This window comes from Phyllostomus discolor, chromosome 4, assembly GCF_004126475.2.
Source record: "Phyllostomus discolor isolate MPI-MPIP mPhyDis1 chromosome 4, mPhyDis1.pri.v3, whole genome shotgun sequence".
Taxonomy (NCBI): Eukaryota; Metazoa; Chordata; class Mammalia; order Chiroptera; family Phyllostomidae; genus Phyllostomus; species Phyllostomus discolor.
The window spans coordinates 112,814,384-112,838,519 of NC_040906.2; the positions used below are offsets into that span (position 1 = coordinate 112,814,384).

At 38.0% G+C, this 24,136-nt stretch overlaps 1 protein-coding gene across 3 annotated transcripts in view; it reads right to left on the reverse strand.

Annotated features, from left to right (window-relative positions):
• KIF6 (kinesin family member 6) overlaps positions 1 to 24,136 on the reverse strand; it is a 413,362-nt gene that overhangs the window by 248,093 nt on the left and 141,133 nt on the right. For 2 of the 3 annotated variants that reach the window (XM_036024067.1, XM_036024066.1), the window contains 3 exons: positions 22,975 to 23,181; positions 11,174 to 11,317; positions 10,167 to 10,253 (listed from right to left, as the gene is read on the reverse strand). In XM_036024067.1, the coding sequence (XP_035879960.1) occupies positions 10,167 to 10,253; positions 11,174 to 11,317; positions 22,975 to 23,181 (438 nt within the window). The remainder of the gene's footprint in view (positions 1 to 10,166; positions 10,254 to 11,173; positions 11,318 to 22,974; positions 23,182 to 24,136) is intronic. The other variant, XM_036024068.1, reaches the window with a different exon arrangement.

The window sequence follows — 24,136 nt, forward strand, 5'->3', positions numbered from 1 at the left end:
TGCATCTGAGAGGTTGGCTATCTCTTCATCAATTAGTTTTATTTTTGGAGCTTTGATCTGTTCTTTCATTTGGGCCATATATTTTTGTCTCAGCATGCCTGTTACATAGTAAGGGGTGAAGCCTTAGGTATTTACCAAGGCAGGGTAACCCATGTTGCGGTGTTGTGTTGCTGTATGTGAGGGAGGGCTCTGAGATGGAAAAATGCTGCTTGCTCAGCTCTCTGCCAGCTTTCAGTCACTCCCTCCACTACCCACAAGCAAATTGGGCCCATCTGGTGCTGGTTCCAGGGTGGGTGGTTTTGTGTACATTCTAGGACCCTGTGAGTCTCTCCAATGGACTCTCCTGTGATTCTGGGAGTTTCTCCCACCACCACAATCCCTACAGGTGTTATAGTCAGAGCTTTTGAGACTTTATTTCCCCACACTGGAACCCTGGGTTGCTTGGTCTGTCTTGCTCCCCAGTTGTTCCTCCCAGTTTATCTGCCTGCAAAACCACCCACTCCACCAGCCACCACTTGGACAACTCTGCCAGTCACCCCCTTTCCAAGAGTCCTCTCCAAATCAGCTGCCCATCTCCACCCATCCTACTGGTCTGGATGAATGTTTCTTCAATTCCTTGGTTGTCAGACTTCCATACAGTTAAATTTTCTGGCAGTGCTGGATTTTTTTTTTATATGTTGTCCTTCTTTTGGTGTGTGAGGAGGCAAAGTGTGTTTACCTAGGACTCCATCTTGGCTGGAAGTCCTACACAATATGTTGTTAAATTTTTCTTCAGAATTGTAAAAATTTCCATTCTCATCAGCTGTGTATACATGTTCACTTTTTCCACATTTTTGTCACTATGTATATAGCACAGACAGATACTTTAATTCTGTCAATCAGGTAGGTGTAAAATGGTATCTCAATTGGGTCTAATCTGCATTTTCATGATTATTAGAGAAGTTGATTGTCTTTATATACGTGGGCTGTTTTGGTCTGCTCTTCTGTGAATTATTTATTTACATTCTTGCTCAGATTCAATTGGGTTGTTTCTGCTTCTCTTTATTCATTTGCAGGCTTCTTTACATAGTCTAGATGTGAACAGTGTATTACTTTTGTTCAATTCACACACTTTCTCCCAATCTATGTCATATTTTTCATTTTGTAGTGTTCTTTGTGGTAAATGAAAGTTTTAAATTTCAACATAATTTTATTATCAACTTCTTCCCTTATGAGTTGTATTCCTATGTCTCCTTAAAGAAAATCTATTTTACCTAAAACCATAGGAACATTTTCATATATGTTCCTATAAAAGTTTTAAAGCTTTGCTTTCACTTTTAGGTTGATTTTATCTTGTATAAAGTATGAGATCTGGATCTAATTTAATTAATTTTTATACAGCTAACCATGATAGTTTTGCTGTTATATAACGTGTTTTCACATATAAATGCATCTTTTTCTGGGCTATTGGCTAAAAACATTTCTCTACTTGATTATATGTATAGCTTGCCACTCTGTTTTAATCAGCTTAAAGCATTTTGGCATCTAGATAGAACAAGACACTTCCATCTTGTTCTTTTCCATAACAGACTTGGCTATTCTTGGTCATTTCCTCTTTCATATAAATTTTAGACCCAGCTTATAAAATTCTGCCAAAGGCTCTCCTCACATTTTAACAGAAAAATAAATTTGATTAAAATAAATAAAATAAATGTAGTAAGGCATCAAATTTATGATGCTGAATCATCATACCCATAGACATGGTATGGTTTTCCACTGATTCTTTTCATAAAGATTTATAGTTTTCTCTATAAATATCTTGTCTTTAATTACATTTTTTCCTAGAATTTTTTTAAGCCTTGCTATTATAAATGCAATTATTGTAAAATTGCATTTTCTAATTGTTGGATTTTAATTTATAGGAAAATGATTCATTTTATATATGGGTTATGCACCAAATAATTTTCTGAACATTATTTTGGTCTGTTTATCATTAAATGCTCTCTTGAATGTTCTATATCAGCAACCAAATTGTGTGCAAGTAATGACAGAGCTTGTTCTTTTTCAAATACTCATTCATTTCTTAAAAATTGCCTCTGTCCTAGCTAAGACTTCCAAGTGTTTCAGAATGATATGAAAAATAAAGAATAAATAGTGCTTGGTTTATAATATTTTGTTTCATTTTATTTCATGTAACTCTTGAAATTTAGATCTTTCTTTTTTTTTTAAGGACTCAGTTTCTTTTTTTAAGATTTTATTTATTTATTTTTACAGAGGGAAGGGAGGGAGAAAGAGAGAGAGAAACATCAATGTAGCTCTGGCTGGCATAGCTCAGTGGATTGAGCACAGGCTGTGAACCAAAGTGTCGCAGGTTTGATTCCCAGCCAGGGTACATGCCTGGGTTGCAGGTTATAACCCCCAGCAACCGCACATTGATGTTTTTCTCTCTTTCTCTCTCTATCTCCCTCCCTTCCCTCTCTAAAAATAAATAAATAAAATCTTAAAAAAACAAAACAAAAACATCAATGTGTGGTTGCTGGGGGCCGTGGCCTGCAACCCAGGCATGTGCCCTGACTGGGAATTGAACCTGCAATGCTTTGGTTTACAGCCCACGCTCAATCCACTGAGCTACGCCAGCCAGGGTTAGATCTTTCTATTTAAATTTTATGTCCAGATGAGTAAATACGTAAAAGAAAGAAAAAAAAGGAACGCTTGTCTTATTCCCTCTAACAAGCCACTTTTAATATGGTTGCTGTAATATTTGATTGATACCCTTAATCACTTTAAGAAAGTTCACTATTCAGCAGTCCTGAGAGAGAAGTTCATAGTGATACAGGCCTATCTAAAAAAGACTGAAATATTTCAAATAAATGATTGGACCCTACATTTATAAGAACTTGAGGAACAATAATCAAGACAGCCCAAGGCAGTTATAAGGAAGGAAATAACCAAGATCAGAGCAGAGTTAAATGACATAGAGAGTAAAAGCACAATTCTAAGGATCAATAAATCCAGGAGTTGGTTCTTTGAAAAGATAAATGAAATCAACAAGTCTTTAAGCAGACTCATCAAGAAAAAAGGAGAGCAGAACCAAATAAATGAAATCAGAATCGAAAGAGGAGAGATTACAACTGATACTATAGAAATACAAAGTACTGTAAGAAATTACTATGAAGAACTATTTGCCAAGAAATTTGAAAACCTAGATGAAATGGACAAATTTCTAGAAAAATATAATCTTCCAAAACTCAATAAAGAAGGAGCAGAAAGCCTGAACAGACCAATAACACCTGATGAAATTAAAACAATAATCAAAAAGCTCCCAACGCACAAAAACCCTGGACCAGGCAGTTTCACAGGAGAATTTTAAGCATTTAAGGATGAGCTAATATCTATTCTTCACAGATTATTCCAAAAAATCCAAGAAGATGGAAGACTCCCAATCTCTTTTTATAAAGCCAGCATCATCCTAATCCCCAAACCAGATAAAGACATAACAAAGAAAGAAAACTTCAGGCCAATATTGCTGATGAACATAGATGCTAAAATCCTCAATAAGATATTGGCAAACCTCATCCAACAATATGTTAAACAGATCATACACCATGATCAGGTGGGATTCATCCCAGGGATGCAAGGATGGTACAATAATTCACAAATCAATAAACATAATACATCACTTAAACAAAAGGAGAGACAAAAATCACATGATCATAGCAATAGATGTGGAAAAAGCATTTGATAAGGTACAGCACCCATTTATGATAAAAACACTCAGCAAAGTAGGAATAGAAGGAGCATAGCTCAACATAATAAAGTCCATATATGAGAGACCTACAGCCAACATCATTCTCAATGGGCAAAATCTTAGAGCTTTACCACTAAGATCAAGAACAAGACAAGGATGCCCACTTTCACCACTCCTATTCAACATAGTATTGGAAGTTCTAGCCACAGCACTCAGACTAGAAAAAGAAATAAAAGGCATCCAAATTGGACAGGAGGAAGCAAAACTGTCATTGTTTGCAGATGATATGATAGTGTACATAGAAAATCCTATAGACTCCACCAAAAAAACTGCTCAAACTAGTAAGTGAATTTGGCAAAATAGCAGGATACAAAGTCAGTATTCAGAAACCAAAGGCCTTTTTTGTATACCAACAGTGAAATATCAGAAGCAGAAGTCAGGAAAAAAATCCCATTTGATATAGCAACAAGAAAAATAAAGTACCTAGGAATAAACCTAACCAAGCAGGTAAAAGACCTGTACTCAGAAAACTACTCAACACTGAAGAAAGAAATGAAGGAAGACATAAACAAATGGAAGCATGTACCATGCTCATAGATTGGAAGAATTAACAACATCAAAATGTCCATACTACCCACAGCAATTTATAGATTCAATGCAATCCCTATTAAAGTACCAATGACATATTTCACAGATATAGAACAAACATTTCAAAAATTTATGTGGAACCATAAATGACCCTGAGTAGCTGCAGCAGTTTTGAGAAAGAAGAACAAAGCAGGAGGGGTCACAATACCTGATATGAAACTATATTACAAAGCCACGGTAATGAAAACAGTCTGGTACAGGCAGAAGAATAGACATATAGATGAATGGAACAGAACAGAAAGCCCAGAAATCAACCCAAGTCTCTATAGTCAGTTAATATTCTACAAGGGGGCAGAAGCATAAAGTGGAGTAAAAATAGTCCAACAAATGGTGTTGGGAGATCTGGACAGCTACATGCAGAAAAATGAAACTTGACAACCAACTTACACCATACACAAAAATAAATTCAAGGTGGATAAAAGATTTAGGTATAAGTCACGACACCATAAAAGCTCTAGAGGAGAACATAGGGAAGAAAATCTCAGATATTCCAGGCAGCAATATCTTCACTGATATGTCTCCTAAAGCAAGGGACATAAAGAAAAGAATAAACAAATGGGACCTCATCAAATTAAAAAGCATCTGCATGGCTAAAGAAAACAGCATTCAAATGAAAAGAGAACCAACTATATGGGAAAACATATTTGCCAGTGACACCTCGGACAAGGATTTGATCTCCAAAACATATAAAGAACTCATGTGAGGTACTCCAGGAAGATTAAAAACTCAGTTAAAAAATTGGCAAAGGATTTGAACAGACACTTCTCCAAGGAGGACATACAGAGGGCCCAGACACATATGAAAGGATGCTTGGCATCACTAGCCATCAGAGAGATGCAAATTAAAACCACAATGTGATACCACTTCACACTGGTGAAAATGGCTGTCATAAACAAATCAACAAACAAGTGATGGAGAGGATGTGGAGAAAAGGCAACCCTAGTGCATTGTTGGTGGGAATGCAGATTGATGTAGCCACTGTGGAAAACAATATGGAATTTCCTCAGAAAACTAAAAATGGAACTGCCTTTTGACCCAGCAATTCCACTGCTGGGATTATATCCTAAGAGCCCTGAAACAGCAATCCAAAAGAACCTATGCACCCCAATGTTCATAGCAGCACAATTTATAATAGCCAAGTGCTGGAAGCAAGCTAAGTGCCCATAAGCAAGTAAGTGGATTGAAAATCTATGATACATTTACACAATGGAATACTATGCAGCAGAGAGAAAGAAGGAGTTCCTACCCTTTGCAACAGCATGGATGGAACTGGAGAGCATTATGCTTAAATAAAGTAAGCCAGGCGGTGAGGGACAAATACCATTATGATCTCACCTTTAACTGAAACGTAATCAACAAAAGAAAAAAGCAAGCAAAGAGATATTGAAATTCAGAACAATCTGTCAGTAACCAGAGAGGAAGTGAGAGGGGAGATAATGGGGAGAAGGGTTTTCAGGAACAAGTATAAAGGACACATGGACAAAACCAAGCAGGGCGGGGATGGAAGCAGATGAGGGAGGTGGGATTGGCTAGGATGGTGGGGAGTGGTGGGGAGAAAATGTAGACAACTGTAACTGAACAACAATAAAATAATTTTTAAAAATTACAAAAAAAGAATGTTCAATATTCAAAGTTTGATGAGTCTTCCAAACTATGTATGAATGTTTAAAGTTATTAAATATTTTTTTCTGCATCTGATGTGATCACATAATTTTTATCTTTTAAACTCTAAATGTGATGAATCACCTTAAGTTTTGTAAGTATGTTGTTTTGTTAGTATGAACTACTTCAGAGATACAAAATGGTATAAGAACACCTTGCACACCAACTGACATAACTGAAATCTCTTAAGTGAACACTGATGTACCCATTACTTAGCTTAAGAAATAAACAGAGACATTGAAATAAAAGAATAACTGACAGTAACCAGAGAGAAGGGGGGAGAAGAATAATGGGGGAATATAGGGGAAGGGCCATGGATGAACATATAAAGGACACATGGACAAAGCCAAGGGGGCAAGTTCAAGGTGGGAGGAGGGGATGAGTGTGGCATGGGGGCATGGCAGTGTGAAAATGGAGACAACTGTACTTGAATAACAATAAAAAAAATAAAAGTAATAAATTATGACTGAAAAGAAAAGAAATAAAACATTATAGACTTTTTTAAAGCCCTTGCCCCTGTGTAGCTTTCCCTAAATGAATTTTCCTTTAAAATTCCCTAAATTTGGTGTTTTTAGTTGGTATTTTTCTCATGGTTATTTTTCTTTTACTATACATTCATTTCTTTTCTAAGGATACCACATATTATATTAATGATCATATGATCAACCATAATTCAAAGTTCCTAAAATAAAATTAGTAGATGAAATCCAATTTTTATTTTTTCTTCAATATTCAGTAAACATAAAAAAAAACCACTGAGTCTGTTCCTTCCCTCCCTCTCTTCTTCTCCCTTTCCCTCTTTCCAGTAGCTTGTTACTATTGAGTCAATTTATTTATTAGTTGTAGATCTATTAATATTTTTAAATTTTTCTTGATTTAGTTTCAGTGTTATGTTTTTCTAGGATGTTGCTCATTTTGTTTAAGTTTTCAAATTTATACCATAAAGTCATTCAAAATACTTTATTATTTTAATATATTTAATGTACCTATAGTTAAATCCCTCAGTATTTCAAATATTTGTTATATCAATTTGTGCCTTCTTTATGGATTTTTTTCATTAGATTTTCCAGAAGTTTGTTCATTTTATTAATCTTTAAAAAATAAACTTCAGGTTTTCTTGTTTCTCTCAACTCTATCTTTGCTTTGGCTTTCTGTTTTTACTTTTTTATGCTTTTTAGTTGCTGTATTTCTATTTTTTTTATTTACTTAAATATTCATTTTCCAAATTCTTGGCTTGGGGTTCCCTGACTAAGAAAATCATGCAAATTTGAACTTCAAACTCATGTGAGGCAGAGCTTTAGGATTTCAAATTTTCAGAGAAACAATGTTTTATTCTACCTTGAGTCTAGGCTAAGGCTGAAACATTTCCTTAGCATCTCCCTAAGCCAGGAAACAGATTTCTTCCTTTCAGGTGCAACTTTTCACTGGTTTTACTGGGGAGAGAAGAGATGTCTTAGGTTCATCAAACACCTTCCAAGGGCTTTGACTTCTACGCCTTTATTAAAACCCTCTTCATCCTTCCTTTCCATGACAACTGCAGCCTCAGCTTTGCTTCCTGGCTCTGGGAAATTCTCTTACTTCCTCTAGCCTCAGACATACATTTCAAAAGATGCTCGTTAAATTTTATACAGGTGAGTCTCATATTATCTGTACCATATAAACAGGGCCAGAATTTCCAAAGAAGGTAATATAAATATTTTGAGCATGTCAGTACTTGTAGAATTTCATTTAAATGTGCAGAATTGAGTTGGTTTTGGTTGTTGCTTCTTTTCAAAAATATTCTTAGAATCATCAAGCTATGCAGAGTGAAAATGCTTGGACAGAACTATGTGAATCATTCATTTTTACCCTCCCTCTACTAAATTAATCTCAATGCCATGTTTTCTGCTTCTACTGACACTTCTAATGTCAAATCCAACAAACAAATTACCTTCTGTTTTACTGAAGAGAAATCTTACAACTAAGCTAACTTTTCATGATTTTGAAATTATCCCAGTCACACTTTCCCTCAAATTACTGCAGGAATTTTGGAATGAGAGCCATCCTGAGGAGATGTTGGCACATGCCCAGTGACCACAGAATCTGGCCTGTACACAGACTTTTTGTTTTGTTTTGTGGATGCTACCTATATGTATCTTTATTATTTTATTTTTTATGTTGTATTGTTTATGCATTACAGTTGTTCCAATTATTTCCCCCATCAACTCCCTCCAGCCAGCCCACGCCCCACTTCCATAGTCAAACCCCATCCTGTTGTCCACATCCATGGGTCCTTCATATTTGTTCACAGTTATTTTATCATCTTGTCTCTCTGAGGCACTAATACTTATAAAGGAAGCAAGTCCAATCTTACAGGGCTGGTTCATATTTGCCATTAAATTTTGAGAGTAAGACATAGGAAATCCCACTCAAGTTGTACTTTGGGTGGTTTTGAGAACAAATTTTCAGTTGTCACTTGTTCTTCAGAAATGCTCTGTACATAGAATAATGAACAGCAATGTCAGTTTTTGAAGCGATTATAAAAGGGACCAGGAAACCACACGTGTCAATTACCAGTTTGTTCTGCACCAGGAAGACCTCAGCATTTGTTCAATTATAAGCTATTAGCTTTTGACTCCCACTTTCTTTTTTTTTCTTTAAATATCTGACTGACCTGCATCAAACACATGATAATGTTTACCTTTCTTCAAATTCCTCACGTTTCTTCAAAGAAAAGTCTCTCAAGACAAATTTAAAGAAAAAAGTCCCAATGTCTAATATTTATTTTCCTTTAATTATAAACTAATTTCTGGCTTCCAGCTCATAATACCCCCATTAATGTCTTTCTCCTTCTGCACAGTAAAGTTACAGGGCAGTTGGCAGGGTTGGGACAGCAGAAGAATTCATCCTAGGAATTCAATTCCACTTGACACAATTCCTTTGAATTTTGTTTCCTTTTTCCAGTGGGGGCCGGTGTGATGCTGTATCTGACCAGGGCCTGTACTGGAAACATATCCTGCCTCACTCATTGGTTTCTTCTGAAGAGAATTCCATCAGGGGAGCTCCAGCTCCCCGAGGAGAGCAGGACAAAACATAGCTCCATTATTTCTTTTTCCTCCTTCTCCTCTACCCTTCAATAGAATGATTTCAGGGGAAGAAGGGCAAACAATCAAGAGGAAGTAGTTAATATGGGTAACAGTGAATTTGAGATTTTTCTTTTGGAACTTGAGAACTTTGTAAATAAAACACTCTTGATAAGATTTCTCATCATTTTTTACAATGCATTCTACTGAGCTTCCACCAGCTTGTTTTCTAGAAAAATTAAAGGAAAAAAGGAAAGCTGAGTGACTTGCAAAGTAATATAATCTTAATTTTGGAGTTTTACAAAATTGAAAATTTTATTTCAGCCTTTTTTGTGTTGGCATGAGTTGATTCCACTTTGCATTTCATTTATGTAAGACTAACAAAATAGAGAATAAGGAAAATATCTGCATTTATAATGAGTAGCTGAATCATGTAACTTGCAAACATTTTTGCTTAAAAAAGCACTTTGATAAAGCACAGTTCATTTTCATGAAACTAGAAGCTTGACCAGTTTTTCATGGATCAAACCACTGTTAATTTTTAAAAATCTCTAGAAAAATAACAGAACAGTTATCTAAAATATGGTTCTATTTAATAAACACTAGGACTTCTTTTTTTCTACAGCTTTCCAAAAGATGGTCTGTTATTATTGTCTCCAGAAAGTTAAGTGCTTTGAAAGGCTATGACCTGCACACAGATGTAACTGTGTGTGATCCCACCATATACATCCTCAGGACTCACCATACACCTTGCTAGTGGAGTAATGGGGGGGTTGCAGGTAAGGGCACGAACCCTGAGTCAAACTGTGTCTGCACCCTGGCTCTGCTACTTAGTAGCACTGGGACTCTGAATAAATTATTTAATATTTCTGTGCCTCAGTTTTCTCATCTGTAAAATGGAGATAGAGATGGCATCTGCTCATGAGGCTACTGTGAGAATTAAATGAGTTAATATGTCCCCAGGACTTAGAACATTGCCTGATTAGGGGAAGCAAGTGCTTCCAGAGTTTAGCTAATCTTTACTATAGTACTCTGATTTTTAACACAGTCAGTTAAAGTTTACTTACCAATCTGGGGTCAATTTCTTCATTAAGAACAGCTTCATTCTTTATGAGTGCCACCCGCTGTGCAAATCTGCAGGTAGATATAGACTCCTAAGAAAACAAATAATGCCTTAAAACGTTACAGCACAGAGAGACAAAAAATTTTTGTTCACAGGAAAAAGATGCATATCCAAAGAGTGACATGTATAAAACACAATGAGGAAACGTGCTTCTAGATTAGGGAGTTTTGCTCTGGAACATTATTTTTATTAAAATGTGGCTTGGGTTTAGTAAAATGATCAGTGCCAAAGGTACAGGAGACCCTGAGATCCTAAATGGCAACTGGTGTGTGTTTCTCAACTATTGATTGTTAAAGCAGAACTGTATATGCAAATCATAATCAGAGCAGATAACCTAATCCATAAACATGAAAGACTACAAATGAAATATGTGTGACAGACCAAAAAGAGAGGCTTTCAAGGCACAATACAGTGCACCTGGAGCTTGACCTTGTTTGGAGAGGTCCCCTGCCATTTCCTCTTTCAGAGAAAATCTAGATCTCAAATATTAAACTGAAATGCATGAAACATCATAAAGCAACTCAGGGTCAACTCATTCAGTAGCCAGACCCTGCCAAAGCATCCTCAGTATTGTGCCCAGAGACATGTTGAGGAACACACCTTGGAAATGTCTCCAAGGTATTTTAGTAAGCCAGAGAAAAATAGAGCAGGAGACGCTGATGGGTCTTTTCTCTCATGTCTCTGGCTCAAGGTAACCAGATTAGGAGGTGCTCTGAAATTTGTGTATGGGGCTTCTTTAAACCATCCTGTATATGTGAAATCAGTTCTCAGATGGGTAGTTACAATGCTGATGAATGACCCAAAGGTGTGAATTCTGGAGGGTATATTCTAACCTGAAGGCATACTCTAACCCAGCTGAAAAGATGGAAACCCACCCAGGACCCTCAACTCTATTACACAGACTAATGTTAAAACTCAGACTGAGAGCTCCAGAAAGAAGAACCAACGTACGTCAATATTCCTTTTCTCTAGAGAGAGTGTTGCAATCATGGTTGTCATGCAGTTCCCGCCCAGACTGTCTCTTAGGATACTGGTCATCATGGAGTTCCTGTATGGAATGTGGGAACGGTGTTTTTCTGAAAGGGCAATGATAACCTGAGGTGAGGCAGAAAAATAATGTTATCAGCTTTGCAGAAAATGTATGTCCAACAACTGAGGGGCAACTACAATAGAAATACTGAAGGGAATAAATATCTTAACAATATTCAGTGCAGTAATGGTGAAAATGGAATGAAGTAAATGTAGGAAATATATACCAAGATGATCCCTGCAATTTCTGGACAGATGATGTAACTTGTACAAAATGGGATACATTAGTATTCTGTTTGTAGCCATTGGAAAATTCATATAAAGACTTGAGAGGAAATCATGCCAGATTTGAAAAATCCTACCAAACTCAGTCTCATCTTCAAGGTAAAAGAAGCAGATCGGTGTTATTTTGATACCTTTTATATCTCAAGTAGCCTTAACCAGAGAAGTAAAAATTTTAAATTAACAAAAGGGTATTTTTTAAGACTTAGAAATTATAATTTTAAACTAATAAAATTCTCCTCCAACCAATTCACTTAAACCTGTAAGCAAATTAAAATTAAATCAGTTTAACAACAAAACTACATATCGAGTTATTAGAAGCTGTCTCTCTTCATTGGTCATTTACTTTCAATTACTACATTTCTAGCAGATCTGTGCTTAAAGCCCTTGATACTTGAAATAGTCAGATACTTGATAAAGAAATTACACTTGCCTCTAGAATTATAAAAATCTCGGTTTTATAAAATGCAACTATTCATGAAAGAGAATTCTCTAATTGGTGATCAAAATGTAATATTCAATATAGTACTAATATCTTACTGGAGTGTATACATGTTTCTGAGTAATTTTTACAAAATAAAACTTATAGATTCATTGGAAAAAAGAAGGCAGTAGGGGTTAGTGGTGGAGACCCCAGATTCTGGTGCCAGACTGTCCAGGTCCAAGTTCTAGTCTCACTAGGGTAGTTTCATTCAATATCTCTGCTTCTCTCTCCTCATCTGTAGTATAGGGGAAAAATATACCTACCTCAAAGGTAGTGGGGAAGATTAAAAGAGTTAAAATTTTCAAATTACTCTGAGTAGTGCCTAGCCCGTAATAAGTGCAGTGTACACGTTTGCTATCATTTAAGCAATAGGGCTAATTTGTGTTGGTTTCACTAAGCCTTGCTCATCTTACTCCTGAGTGTCTCAGATACCTAAGAATGTACTAGATGGATGGATGGTAGATGAATGAAAGTCTGGTATGCATTGTCCCCAGAAAGACCCACCAGAGATTCATGGTTTCCCTGGGAAGTGCTAGGATGCCCATTGCAAAGCATCAGGAATAAGTCATCCACAGATGTGACTTCAGGGTACCACAACATCCCAGCTCTTGAAAATACTGTCAAAACCTGCCGTTATTCTACTTTTTCCTTCTTCCAGGTGTGTAATTCCCATTATCAGAACTTCTACTCCTTTTGTTTACAAAACCAGATGGGAGTATTATTTTTGAGGGCTCTTTTGAGTAGTATACAATTTACACCCTGGTCTTGCTTGAAATTCATGACCACAGATTTCACTACAAACCAGAAATCCTGTGGTATTTCTCTCAAGAATCATGTTTCCACTCTCATAAATGAGGCAATCATACCATACCCTTGGGCTTCAAACCTCTATCCAGACTCCTATCTGTGCCTTCGGTCTGAGCTGATGGCCACACACCCTTCTTACTCAATATAAGCAGCCTGACCAGAACTAGCTCACGCCCTGCCACTAAATCCACATTCTACCCTTCCTCCAGTTACTACCGTTCTCCTGTCTAAGGCCAGCCCTCCATCCTCTTCTTCTCTCACCTATTTTGCTCCTACAATGAATCTCTCTCTCCTCTAATCAGTTTTTCTCCATCCCCTGGATCATTCCCATCTTGCATGCCCACAATAGCACTAAGCCCAGGTGGCTCTCTGCAAGGTCATCAGCAATCCCCATTGAACCAAAAGCAGTGACTGCCATCTTACTAGACTTCTGCATCGAGAAAGCATTTAACACAGGTACTCACTGCCTCCTTTAGAAACAGTATTCACTTAGTAATCAGGACACCACACCTCTGTGGTTTTCATCTTTCTTCAAAAACTAGTTAAGCTATCATTTGGAATGGGAGGGCAGATAAAGTGCTTCCCAGATAAGGTCAAGTTAAAGGAGTTCATCATCACCAAACCCTAATTATATGAAATATTAAAAGGACTTATCTAAGAAAAAGAAGATGATCAAAAATATTAACAGTAAAATGACAACAAACTCACAACCATCAAATGAACCTAAAAAACAAAAACAAACTATGCAAACAAACTAGAACAGGAACAGAATCACAGAAATGGAGATCACATGGAGGATTATCAGCAGAGAGTGCGAGTGGGAAGAATGGGGGAAAAGGTACAGGGAATAAGAAGCATAAATGGTAGGTATAAAATAAATGGGGGAGGGTAAGAACAGTATGGGAAATGGAGAAGACAAAGAACTTATATGTACAACCCATGGACATGAAATAAGGTGGGGGAATGCTGGTGGGAGGGGGGTGTAGGGTGGAGGGGAATAAAGGGGAGAAAAAAATTAGAAAAACCATGATAGCATAATCAATAAAATATATTTTAAAAAGAATAAAAAGAAAAAACTAGTTAATGAATGCTTTCTTTTCTTCTTCCCAAACTGTAAATATTGCAGTGTGCAGGGCTCTGTCCTCTGCTCTTTGTTATCTGCTCTCTCTCCATGTGCAAACTTACCCAATCCCCTGGCTTTAGATACATCTGTATCCTGATATCTCCCCAGTTTATGCCATCAGCCTCAACCTCTTCCCTGAGTTTATCCCTGTGGCAACTCTACAGCTTGGATGTCTATTCTTGACTTTCTCTCCCCTCTACCCCTAAGCCTTATTCTTTCCCAGACTTGACCCATCTACTGGCTCAGTCCAAAATTTTAGGCACCATTCCTTATTTCCCCTCATCTCCAAATTCCAATCCAGAGCAATTTTCTATTAGGTTAACTACAAATCATACCCAGAACTGGACCACTTTTGCCCACCTTTCTGCCATCATTCCCATTCAAACCTCCATCATCCTTTCCTTGGGGAGCTGCATAAGTCTTTGAATCCACCTCCTGGCTCCCTCTTTTGCCCTCCCACGGTCTACTTTCCACACAGCAACCAGAGAGATCTTTATAAAATGGAAGTTACATCAAATGACTACCTTGCTTACAACCTTCTCAATACACTCAATATCATGACCCAACTCCTGTGTGATCTGATCCATCCTCCTACCTGACCTCATCTCCTGTCACTTTCATTGCTCACAGCACTCTAGCTGTGCCAGGCTCACCCCACACCACAGCCTTGAAACTCATTGTTCCTTTTACCTCGAGTGATTTTCATAGGGCCTCCTGCTCCTCATCATTTGAATCTTTGCTCAAACTCTGTCTCTTTACAAGCATTCCCCTTGGGCCCCCTATGAAAAGCAACACCCCTTAACTCCAAGCTGTCACTCCATTCAATTTTTCTTCCAGTTCTTATCATTATCTGAAATTTTATTTATTATCTTGTTAGTATCTGCCTCCCCACTGGACTTTTTTCTCCACAAGACCAGGGACTTCATTTTTCTTTTTCACTGCTCTATCCCCACTGCCTAGAACAGTGCCCAGCACCTAGCACATGTGGCAGAAACCAAATCATCTCACTCAGCTCTCATTACATCCCCCATTCCAGTTTTACTTGTATAAAACTACTTCCTATAGAACTACATTTCCTAGTTTCTCTTATAACTCAGGTTTTGCATGAGACATAGCTCCATCAAGCAGACACCCCTGTGTGGGATTTGGAGGTGAGTGAAGAGAGGTGATTGCCATGAGAAGACCAGATTTATAGACAGTGTGGTAACAAAGGCATCTGGTTTTCCTGAGGCAGCTGCAGGGAAGTTTCTGGAATCTAGGATTTAATGTCTAAGTGCCAAGTGGGGATAACTGCAGTCTCTGCAGAGCACTTCCATGGTGTGGTCAGACGTGTCTGCTGGTTGCTCTGCTCCCAGATGGGCAGTATCCAAGCTCAGTTTCCTAACTTTTCTTGAGGTTCTTTATATTTAATAAACTCTATGCTGCTTAAATTAGTTAGAGCGGATTTTCCAGTTTGCAACTAAGAAATCTGACTAACACAACATGTGCTCAACAGATTTGGTTAAATGAATCTGAATAGATAAATGAGTAGATTAATTAGCTTCACCTGGGAAGACAGTACGAGGGTCATTAGTATGGAATGAGACTTGAGAGTACTGATTCGGTGTAATTGGAAAAGAAGTGGGGAATGTAACAGACTGGAGCCTGAGTGGCACGGTTGCAGCATGGGGTGTTAAGTGCTTCAGACCCTCAGAGCCAAGAGGACAATGAAGTATCGGAAAGAGGCAAGGCAGGTCTGACATGTGCAGAGAGGTTGGCATTCCTGTTTATGAATCATCAGTTAAATCTCTAACAATGTTCTAAGTACTTTGAAGTTGTTTCATAAAACAAATGTTACTGTTTTTCTCTGCTCTAAGAAATGATATTGATATCTCTTCTATTCAACAGCTTTATTGACAACTAAGATAATATAAAGGAGAATACACTTATTGAACTTCCTGTTGACACGGAATGGTGTGTTAGTTAACTTGTCTTTGGTTGCAGTAACAGAAAATATAACCCAAGTTTTCTTTAATCATAAGAAAAATTTATTGGCTCAGTACTATCACCAAAGAGTTAATTTAGGCCCATATCTCTCCTCTGTCTTTCAGGTGGTAGAAGTCTGCCTCTCCTCACGTCCATAGGATTGCTGCCAAATGCCCTCATGCTACAGGCTTCCTTATTCATAACTGAGGTGGGAAGGGGCCTTTCTTTTCTAACCATTAAACAAAACTCCGAGCTTCTCTAGAGACCAATTTGGGTCATGGGCCCATCCATGAACCAACCAGGACAAAGTCAGGCTCCAAGTGGCTTAGCCTCATCAGGGTGGTTCCTGGGGCTGGGATGGGCTCCTGGCCACTACTCCCTGGAATGAGTGGTATGGAGGCAACCCCACTGTCCTTCCCAGAAAGGATTCTAAAATTGTTAAAGGAAAGAATTAAAACTTGCAGTGGGATTATGAATTAGAAAAATGGAGGAAATGAAGCCAGTTCAGAAGAAGAGAAAGAACTCAAGATTTACAGTCAGAATCCAGCTTCCCCACTTGTGTGAACTTATATGAATCTTTTACATGTATCTGCCTCAGTTTCCTCACCTGTAAAATCCCCACCTGTAAAGGCAGGGTGAAGAAGCCTGCCTACCTCACAGAAATGTTTTAGAGATCAACAGAGAGCATTTGTGGCATTGTTCTTAGTAAAACAGAAGCACTGAGCTGTGGTAGGGTCTGAAGGCTATGGACTTTGTGATCCTTTTGGAGACTTGTTTTAGCCATAGACACCCAGGCCTAGGCCACTTCTTCAGAAGAGGACTCGGAGCAGGTACCTTCCCAATGCTGAAGAGCTTGGGAGTGCCATAGTCAGCCCATATACAGATCCTCAGAAGCACCCAGAAATGGCCGGTGTCTGGGAAGAGGCAGAGGGAGGGGCTGCTATGGGCTCTCTAAATTGAGCAGGAACCAGTGGATCTGAATGGCACAGGGTAAGGAGGTGGTCATACAATCTGGATTTTTTTTTAAAGTTTACTTCCATTTTGCATTTCATGTGTAAATGTAACAGTATGTTCCTGAAGGCATTCTTTCTGAAGTGACAAGAAGTGAAACTGCACATTATACTTAATAATATCTCCAAGAACCTAGAAACCATGACCAAAAATCAATAATTTGGTTTACTATTGAATGAATTAAAGAGATTTACTTTAAAGAGATCAGAAGTACATGGACAATTATCCTCTGAAAACTGAAAAGATTTGGAGGGGTCACAGCAAGTACTAGCACTATCACTTTTAATTCTGAGCACAAAACATTCAGTGGAAGCCAAGTGGAAACTGAAACTCTGGAAGCCCACTCATGTTGGATAGCTGGCTGAAGTGACCCCGATTCAGGTGTCTGTAGAGGCAGAAAACACTCCCTGTTCGCAGTGGTTTCTCACTGCATGTTTGGGCTGGTGGAGACGGTGGTCACACCAGGAGCACTCGGGAAGCTCATGGTTAGAATAAGCATGCATGGATCCTTTTCCCTGCATGGACTTGATTTCTGGACTGAGGTGTACCCTGTTATTGTGGCTTAAAATGTTTTTGAGGAGACTTTTTGGAAAAAAAGTACTGTGTACACAAAGAGAATTCCAAAACCAACAATACCCTGGCAAACAGAACGTTATTTACTTAAGAGCACAGCAAGGTGCATTCATCTCAGAAAGTCTGTGCCCTGCAAGCAGGTGAAAAGTCCTGCAACTATGGCCAGAAGGGCAGTTGCAATTCTGCACAGAATTTCTATCACCAATGTGAGCTAATTAATGTAATAAAGGTTGCCAAAATGTTTATTGCCTAATCCATCTCTATCTTACATAGTGAAACTGAGACAGAGAGAATGTAATAATTTACTGACACATGAATTGTTATTATGGCATTTATCTTCCTGTATTGTGAGAATCTGCTTATATGATTTGTTCTTTCACTAGACAATATGACAGCACAGACTATTTCTCAATCATATATTTATCTCCATTGCCTAACCACTCGTAGCACCCAGTGGATACTCAATCACAATTTGTCAAATGAATGAAGATAGTTTTTTAAAGTATATTTTATTGATTATGCTGTTACAGTTTTCCCAATTTTACCCCCTTTATCCTCCCTCTACCCTGCATCCCCCAACCCTCTAGCATTCCTCCCACCATAGTTCATATCCATGGGCTGTATATATAAGTTCTTTGAGTTCTCTGTTTCCTGTACTGTTTTTGACCTCTCCCCATCTATTTTACGACTGCCAATTATGCTTCTTCCCTGTACCTTTTTCCCCCATTCCTCCCTTCCCCTCACCACTGATAACCCTCCATGTGATGTCCATTTCTGTGATTCTGTTCTTCTTCTAGTCATTTGCTTAGTTCTTGTTTTCATTGTTTTCTCTTTTTTAGGTTCATTTGTTGATAGTTGTGAGTTTGCTGTCATTTTACTGTTCATAATTTGGATCTTGTTCTTTTTCTTAGATAAGTACCATTAACATTTCATATAATAAGGGCTTGGTGATGATGAACTCCTTTAACCTGGCCTTTTCTGGGAAGCACTTTATGTGCTCTTCCATTCTAAATGATAGCTTTCCTGAATAGAGCAATCTTGGATGTAGGCCCTTGCCTTTCATGACTGCAAATACTTCTTTCCAGCCCCTTCTTGCCTTCAAGATTTCTTTTGAGAAATCAGCTGATAGCCTTATGGGAACTCCTTTGTAGGTAACTGTCTCCTCTCCTCTTGCTGCTTTTAAGATTCTCTTTATTTTTAATCTAAGGTAATGTAATTCTACCTTAGGTAATGTAATTGTGCCACAAGGTAATGATGTGCCTTGGTGTATTCTTTGCGTCCAACTTCTCTTGGACTCTCTCGGCTTCCTGGACTTCCTGGAAGTCTATTTCTTTTGCCAGATTGGGGAAGTTTTCCTTCATTATTTGTTTAAATAAGTTTTCAATTTCTTGCTGTTGTTCTTCTCCTTCTGGAACCCCCATAATTCAGATATTGGAACATTTCAAGTTGTCCCAGAAGTTCCTAAGTCTCTCTTCATTTTTTTGAGTTCTCGTTTCTTCATTCTGTTCTCGTTGGATGTTTATTTCTTCCTTTTGTTCCAAATTGTTGATGTGAGTCCTGGTTTCCTTCCTGTCACTGTTGGTTCCCTGAATATTTTGCTTTATTTCATTTTGGGTATCTTTCATTTGTTCTTTCATTTTCCAACCAAGCTCAATCAGTTCTGTGGAGCATTTTGATTACCAGGGCTTTAAATTCTCCATCAGACAGGCTGGCTATTTCCTTATCACTTAGCTCTCTTTCTGAAGTTTTGCTCTGTTCTTTCATTTGGACCCTATTCTTTGTCTTGGGGTACCTATTAAGTTGTAAGGGGGGTGAGGCCTTAAGTATTCACCAGGGCAGGACAACCCTCTTTGCTGCACTGTGGTGCTGCCTGTTGGGGAGGGGCCAGAGGGAGAACAATGCAGCTTGCCTGCTCAGCTCTACCCGACTTTCCAATGAACTCTCGTGTAAGGCTGAGAGTTTCTCCCACCGAGCTAACCCTGCTATAGTCCACAGTCAGTTTTGAGTCTGTTTCTCATTCGATCAGCCTCACCCACACAGTCCACAACCTTGCTGCGGGTTCTCTCCATTCATCACTTTATGGGTCTGGTTGTTCTGGTTGACCGTTTCCTTAATTCTTTGGTTGTTGGAGTTCCATGCTGTTTGATTTTCTGGCACTTCTGGTTCTTTACTGATTTTAATTATTTTTTAATTAGAATTTTTATTTATATATTTTCAGAGAGGGAAGGGCAGGGGAGAGACAGACAGACAGACAGACAGACATCAATGTGCAGTTGCTGGGGGTCATGGCCTGCAACCCAGGCATGTACCCTGACTGGGAATCGAACCTGCGACACTTTGGTTCACAGCCTGCGCTCAATCCACTGAGCTATGCCAGCCAGGGCTGGTTCTTTACTGATTTTAAATTGGTTGTTATCCTCCTTTTGGTTGTGTGAGGAAGTGAGGGGTTTCTATCTATGCCTCCATCTTGGCCAGAACTCCCTGAAAAACCTAAGGCTCTTTTCTCTTGTTTGAATGAACATAGTTAAACTAATTTGTGTTACACTTCCAGTTTTATTAGGCACACAAAGAAAATTTGATTATGAAAGTCTTCAAATTGTTATTTCATTAACAGTATCTGCCTACTCTTTTTATTATTCTCATTCCTATGGACTCTTTGGTCTCTCTCTCTTATCTCTTTTGGTGTGAAATAAAAAAAATTCTCTACTATCCACCTACTTTCCCCCTGGCAGCTGCTCCTTGATGTACTCAACCCCATGTGTCCACGTCCACATACTATAGTTTTCTATATTTATGTTCTTCTTTCCTCTCCTGCTAATCTCCTCCTCCTCCCTCCATTATTTTGTGCTATGACCTCTGTGAAGACTCTTATATATCAGTGTAAGTAGTTAACAACTAGAGTGATGCAGTGAGTGAATATGAAATAGATAAATTACAGTCAGACACCCAAAGGTCAATGATATGTAAATATCAGTGTGACCTTGGGTGAATCCATCCCCCTGGACTGGAGCTAAGGGCTGACAGGCTCCCAGTTCCCAGTGTCTGACATGCTGTAACCCCATCCTTGCCTGGCTCACTCCTACTCATTCTTCAGGTGTCTGCCTACTGTCAGCCCTGTGAAGACCTCCATGACCACCCTTCCTCAGTCTAAGTCCCCCATTACAAGGCATCTTTACTCCTTGTACTTTCTATGCATAGCTCTCCCTGGATTACAAGTGATTACTTCATTTTACCTATTCAATGTATGTGTCCCTCCACTGGACCATGAGGCCTTTGGGGCAAGAACTGCAACTGTTTGCTCACCACTATGCTCTAGGGCAAGCATGAATAGCAGCACATTATCGCTCCTTACAAATATTTGTTAAATAAATGAATCAGTTATACAGAAAATCAAATGCCACTTCCCCCATGAGGCTGATGTTATAAGGATTTTGTAGAGAAGATATGTGAGGAGAGAAGGAGTTTTAATGACAAGTAGCAGCTTGCAAAGATCATGCAAAATAAAGGAAAAGAAAGGGTTAGGGGCAGCACATTTCTCTTGAGTAATTACAATGGATGGAAATTCTGATTCAACTGATGGATGTTATTTTGTATGAACAGATGGACATAATATGAATTAAAACAGTGCTACCATCTGAAACAAGTAGGTACATTTCTTTGAAATAAAGCATTTTGAATATAGTCAGTCCATTATGTTTTCATATCAATGTTTTGTAAGTGTCCTATTGAGTAAAAAGCTCTGTTAAGTATAAGTAGTATGAATTATTTGAGCAAGAAAGAGCTCAGGAATGCTGACTCTTGTTAGAGTCACTAAAATGATTTGAATGCCATGCAGACCTTCTCTGGGCACTGCATTACTGGGATTCATTGGGTCACAGTCTGACTATGTACAACTTGTTCAGACAAAGCTCCCTTAGCTTTTCTCTCATCTTCTTTTTCAGCCAACTTGACGATTACAAAGGATTTAACACCAAAACAACAACAGTCTCAAAAGGTTATTAGGCAGTTTTTAAAAAGGTGTTTTTATTTTTCTCAAATCTTTTAGCCTCCAACATTCATTAACAGGTCCTCTGCCTTGCCAACCTACTCTGTATTTCTCCACTCCAGTTTTTGATCCTGGTTCTCTTCTTTTTAGAATTTGGAAGTATTTCTATCTTTAATATTCAAGTCTCAGCACTTGAGACTTGAGCTGAAAGGAATGTGAGAAACCATCTCACTCAATTCACTCATTTTAGAAATGAGAATTTTTTTTCTGGAAGATTTATTTTGCTAAATTCAGATAAACTTTCTCTGCCCTCAAAGTCAAATTCATAAATTAAAAAGCGAGCACACATGGGGGTGGACTGGAGCATGCTTGGGCAGGAGCCTGGAGGGGAGTTAAGGCAAAGGGAACCATTGCAGAGTCAAAATTACCACCTAGGTGAAGTCACCAGAAATGGAAAAGGTAATGCTCATCTCTAAATTTTTTTCCCATAGCTAACCTACGAGCATGAAGAAATAAGCCATGGGAGGCCATTTAAACCTACATTCACATCCACTACTAATCTTACTACAACAACGATGATGCCTCGTGAAATAAAGCACAGGCTTTAAAGCCAAGCAATTCTAGGTTCAAGTCCTCATCTCACCACTAGTTGTGTAACTTGGGAAGGTTTTGGGAAGACCCGAGTTTTCAAGTCTATAAGATGGGGATAATAACTCACACCTACAGTGTAGGACTCTTGTGAGGTTTAAATAAAATGGCACATACAACATGCTAGCAGCTATACCAATATGCATAGCAGCATTAATCAAAAGGTGGAAACACCCCAAGTAAGTGTCCATTGATAGATGAATGGATAAACAAAATGTGGTATATATGTACAGTGGAGTGGTGTTCAGCTTTAAAACAGAATAAAATTCAGATACACACTACAAGACAGATAAACCTTGAAAACATGCTAGGTGAAATAAATCAAACACAAATGACATATTATATATGTGATTCCCCTTACATGAATTTCTAGGATAGGCTAATTCAAAGAGGCAGAAAGTAGAATAAAAGTTACCAAGGGACAGGAGTACAAAGAAATAGGGAGTTACTGTTTGATGGAGACAGAGTCTCTGTTTGGGATGATGAAAAAGTTCTGGAAATAGCCAAAGGCGGGTAGGATTGAGGGTGGGAGTTGGGGGATGGTGGGATGGGGAAAAGCGGTGATGGGAAAATGGAGACAACTGTATTCAAACGTTAATATAAAATGATTAAAAAGAAAAAAGTTCTGGAAATAAATGGTGGTAATGATTGCACAACATTTTCAATGTACTTTATGCCACTGAATTGTACATTTAAAATTATTAAAATGGTAAAGTTTATGTTATTTTACCATAATGAAAGAAGAAAAGGAGCAAAACAGAACAAAAATGCTAGGAGAATGCCAGATACAAAATACAAGGTCAACAAACGGTAGGTATTGTTACATCCCATTGTGCCCATTTTACCTGTTCTAAGTAATGCAGTGACAAGTTGATGTACTTGGCCTCTGTGAGAAGCTGGCCCCCTACTCCAGTTTTTGCAACTCGCTCTGAACCAGCCAGGTCCACCAAATGAAGTTTGGCATGTCGGACAGTTGCAGATCCTGGTTCTTTGCTTGATAAATGAATAGTGAAAATGCAATGGGAACGAGTTGAAGCTTGGTTCATGGGAGTCTACAAAAAAGATATTTTGGAAAATATCAACAGATATAAATTTATATTTCTGATAAGACATTTCCCATGAAGCCAACCTTGTCCATGGAGAAACAACAACCACCACAATACCCAAATACTTATAGCTGAGATCCTTTAAATGAATTGTTTTACTATATCACATCTTGAATGCTTGGTAACAGATGTGAATGGGTTAATTTAGAAAGTAAGAAAAGAGTCTGAATGAGGCAAAGTTTGGGTCCTCTTACCAGTATGATAATTTTATTTCATTATATGACCACAATTCATACTTAAACCTTGGCTTGCTATGTTGAGATGCTTAATCTGGCTATTATGGGAAAGCAGTGAGAACAGACACATTGAAAGAATTCATTACACAATTGTAATCACAACCCATAGACAAGAATGCCCAGCATCACTGCTATTACCTGACACTGAACCAGTGGTCCCCACCAAAGTAACAAACAAGAAAAATAAATACAAAACACAGTGATAGGGAAAAAAGAGATAAAGTGTCATTATAAGCAGAAAATATGGTGGTATACATAGAAAATGCAAAAGCATATACAAACTGTTAAAAACTAAAAAGTATAGCAGGGTTGCTGGATGCAAGATCAAAACATGAAATCAATCAAGTTGCTGGTAATAATCCAGCAACAATTAATCAGTAAACATTACCATAATGGCAGCAAAGATGATGAGATAATAAGGAAATGATCCTATCAAAATGTGTAATTTGTAAGGAAAAAGATAAAATTGCATTAAAGATACAAAAAGAAAACCTGAATAAATAGCATGCTAGGGATTAAAATACTATTTCATGGGTGAGAAATAAAACTAATATACATGTTAATGTCTCTATATTAACCTACATATTCAATGCAGTTGAAATAAAAGGACCACAGGTTTTGTTTCTGGAACAGAAGAAATAAATTGATTCTAAAAATCAGACAGA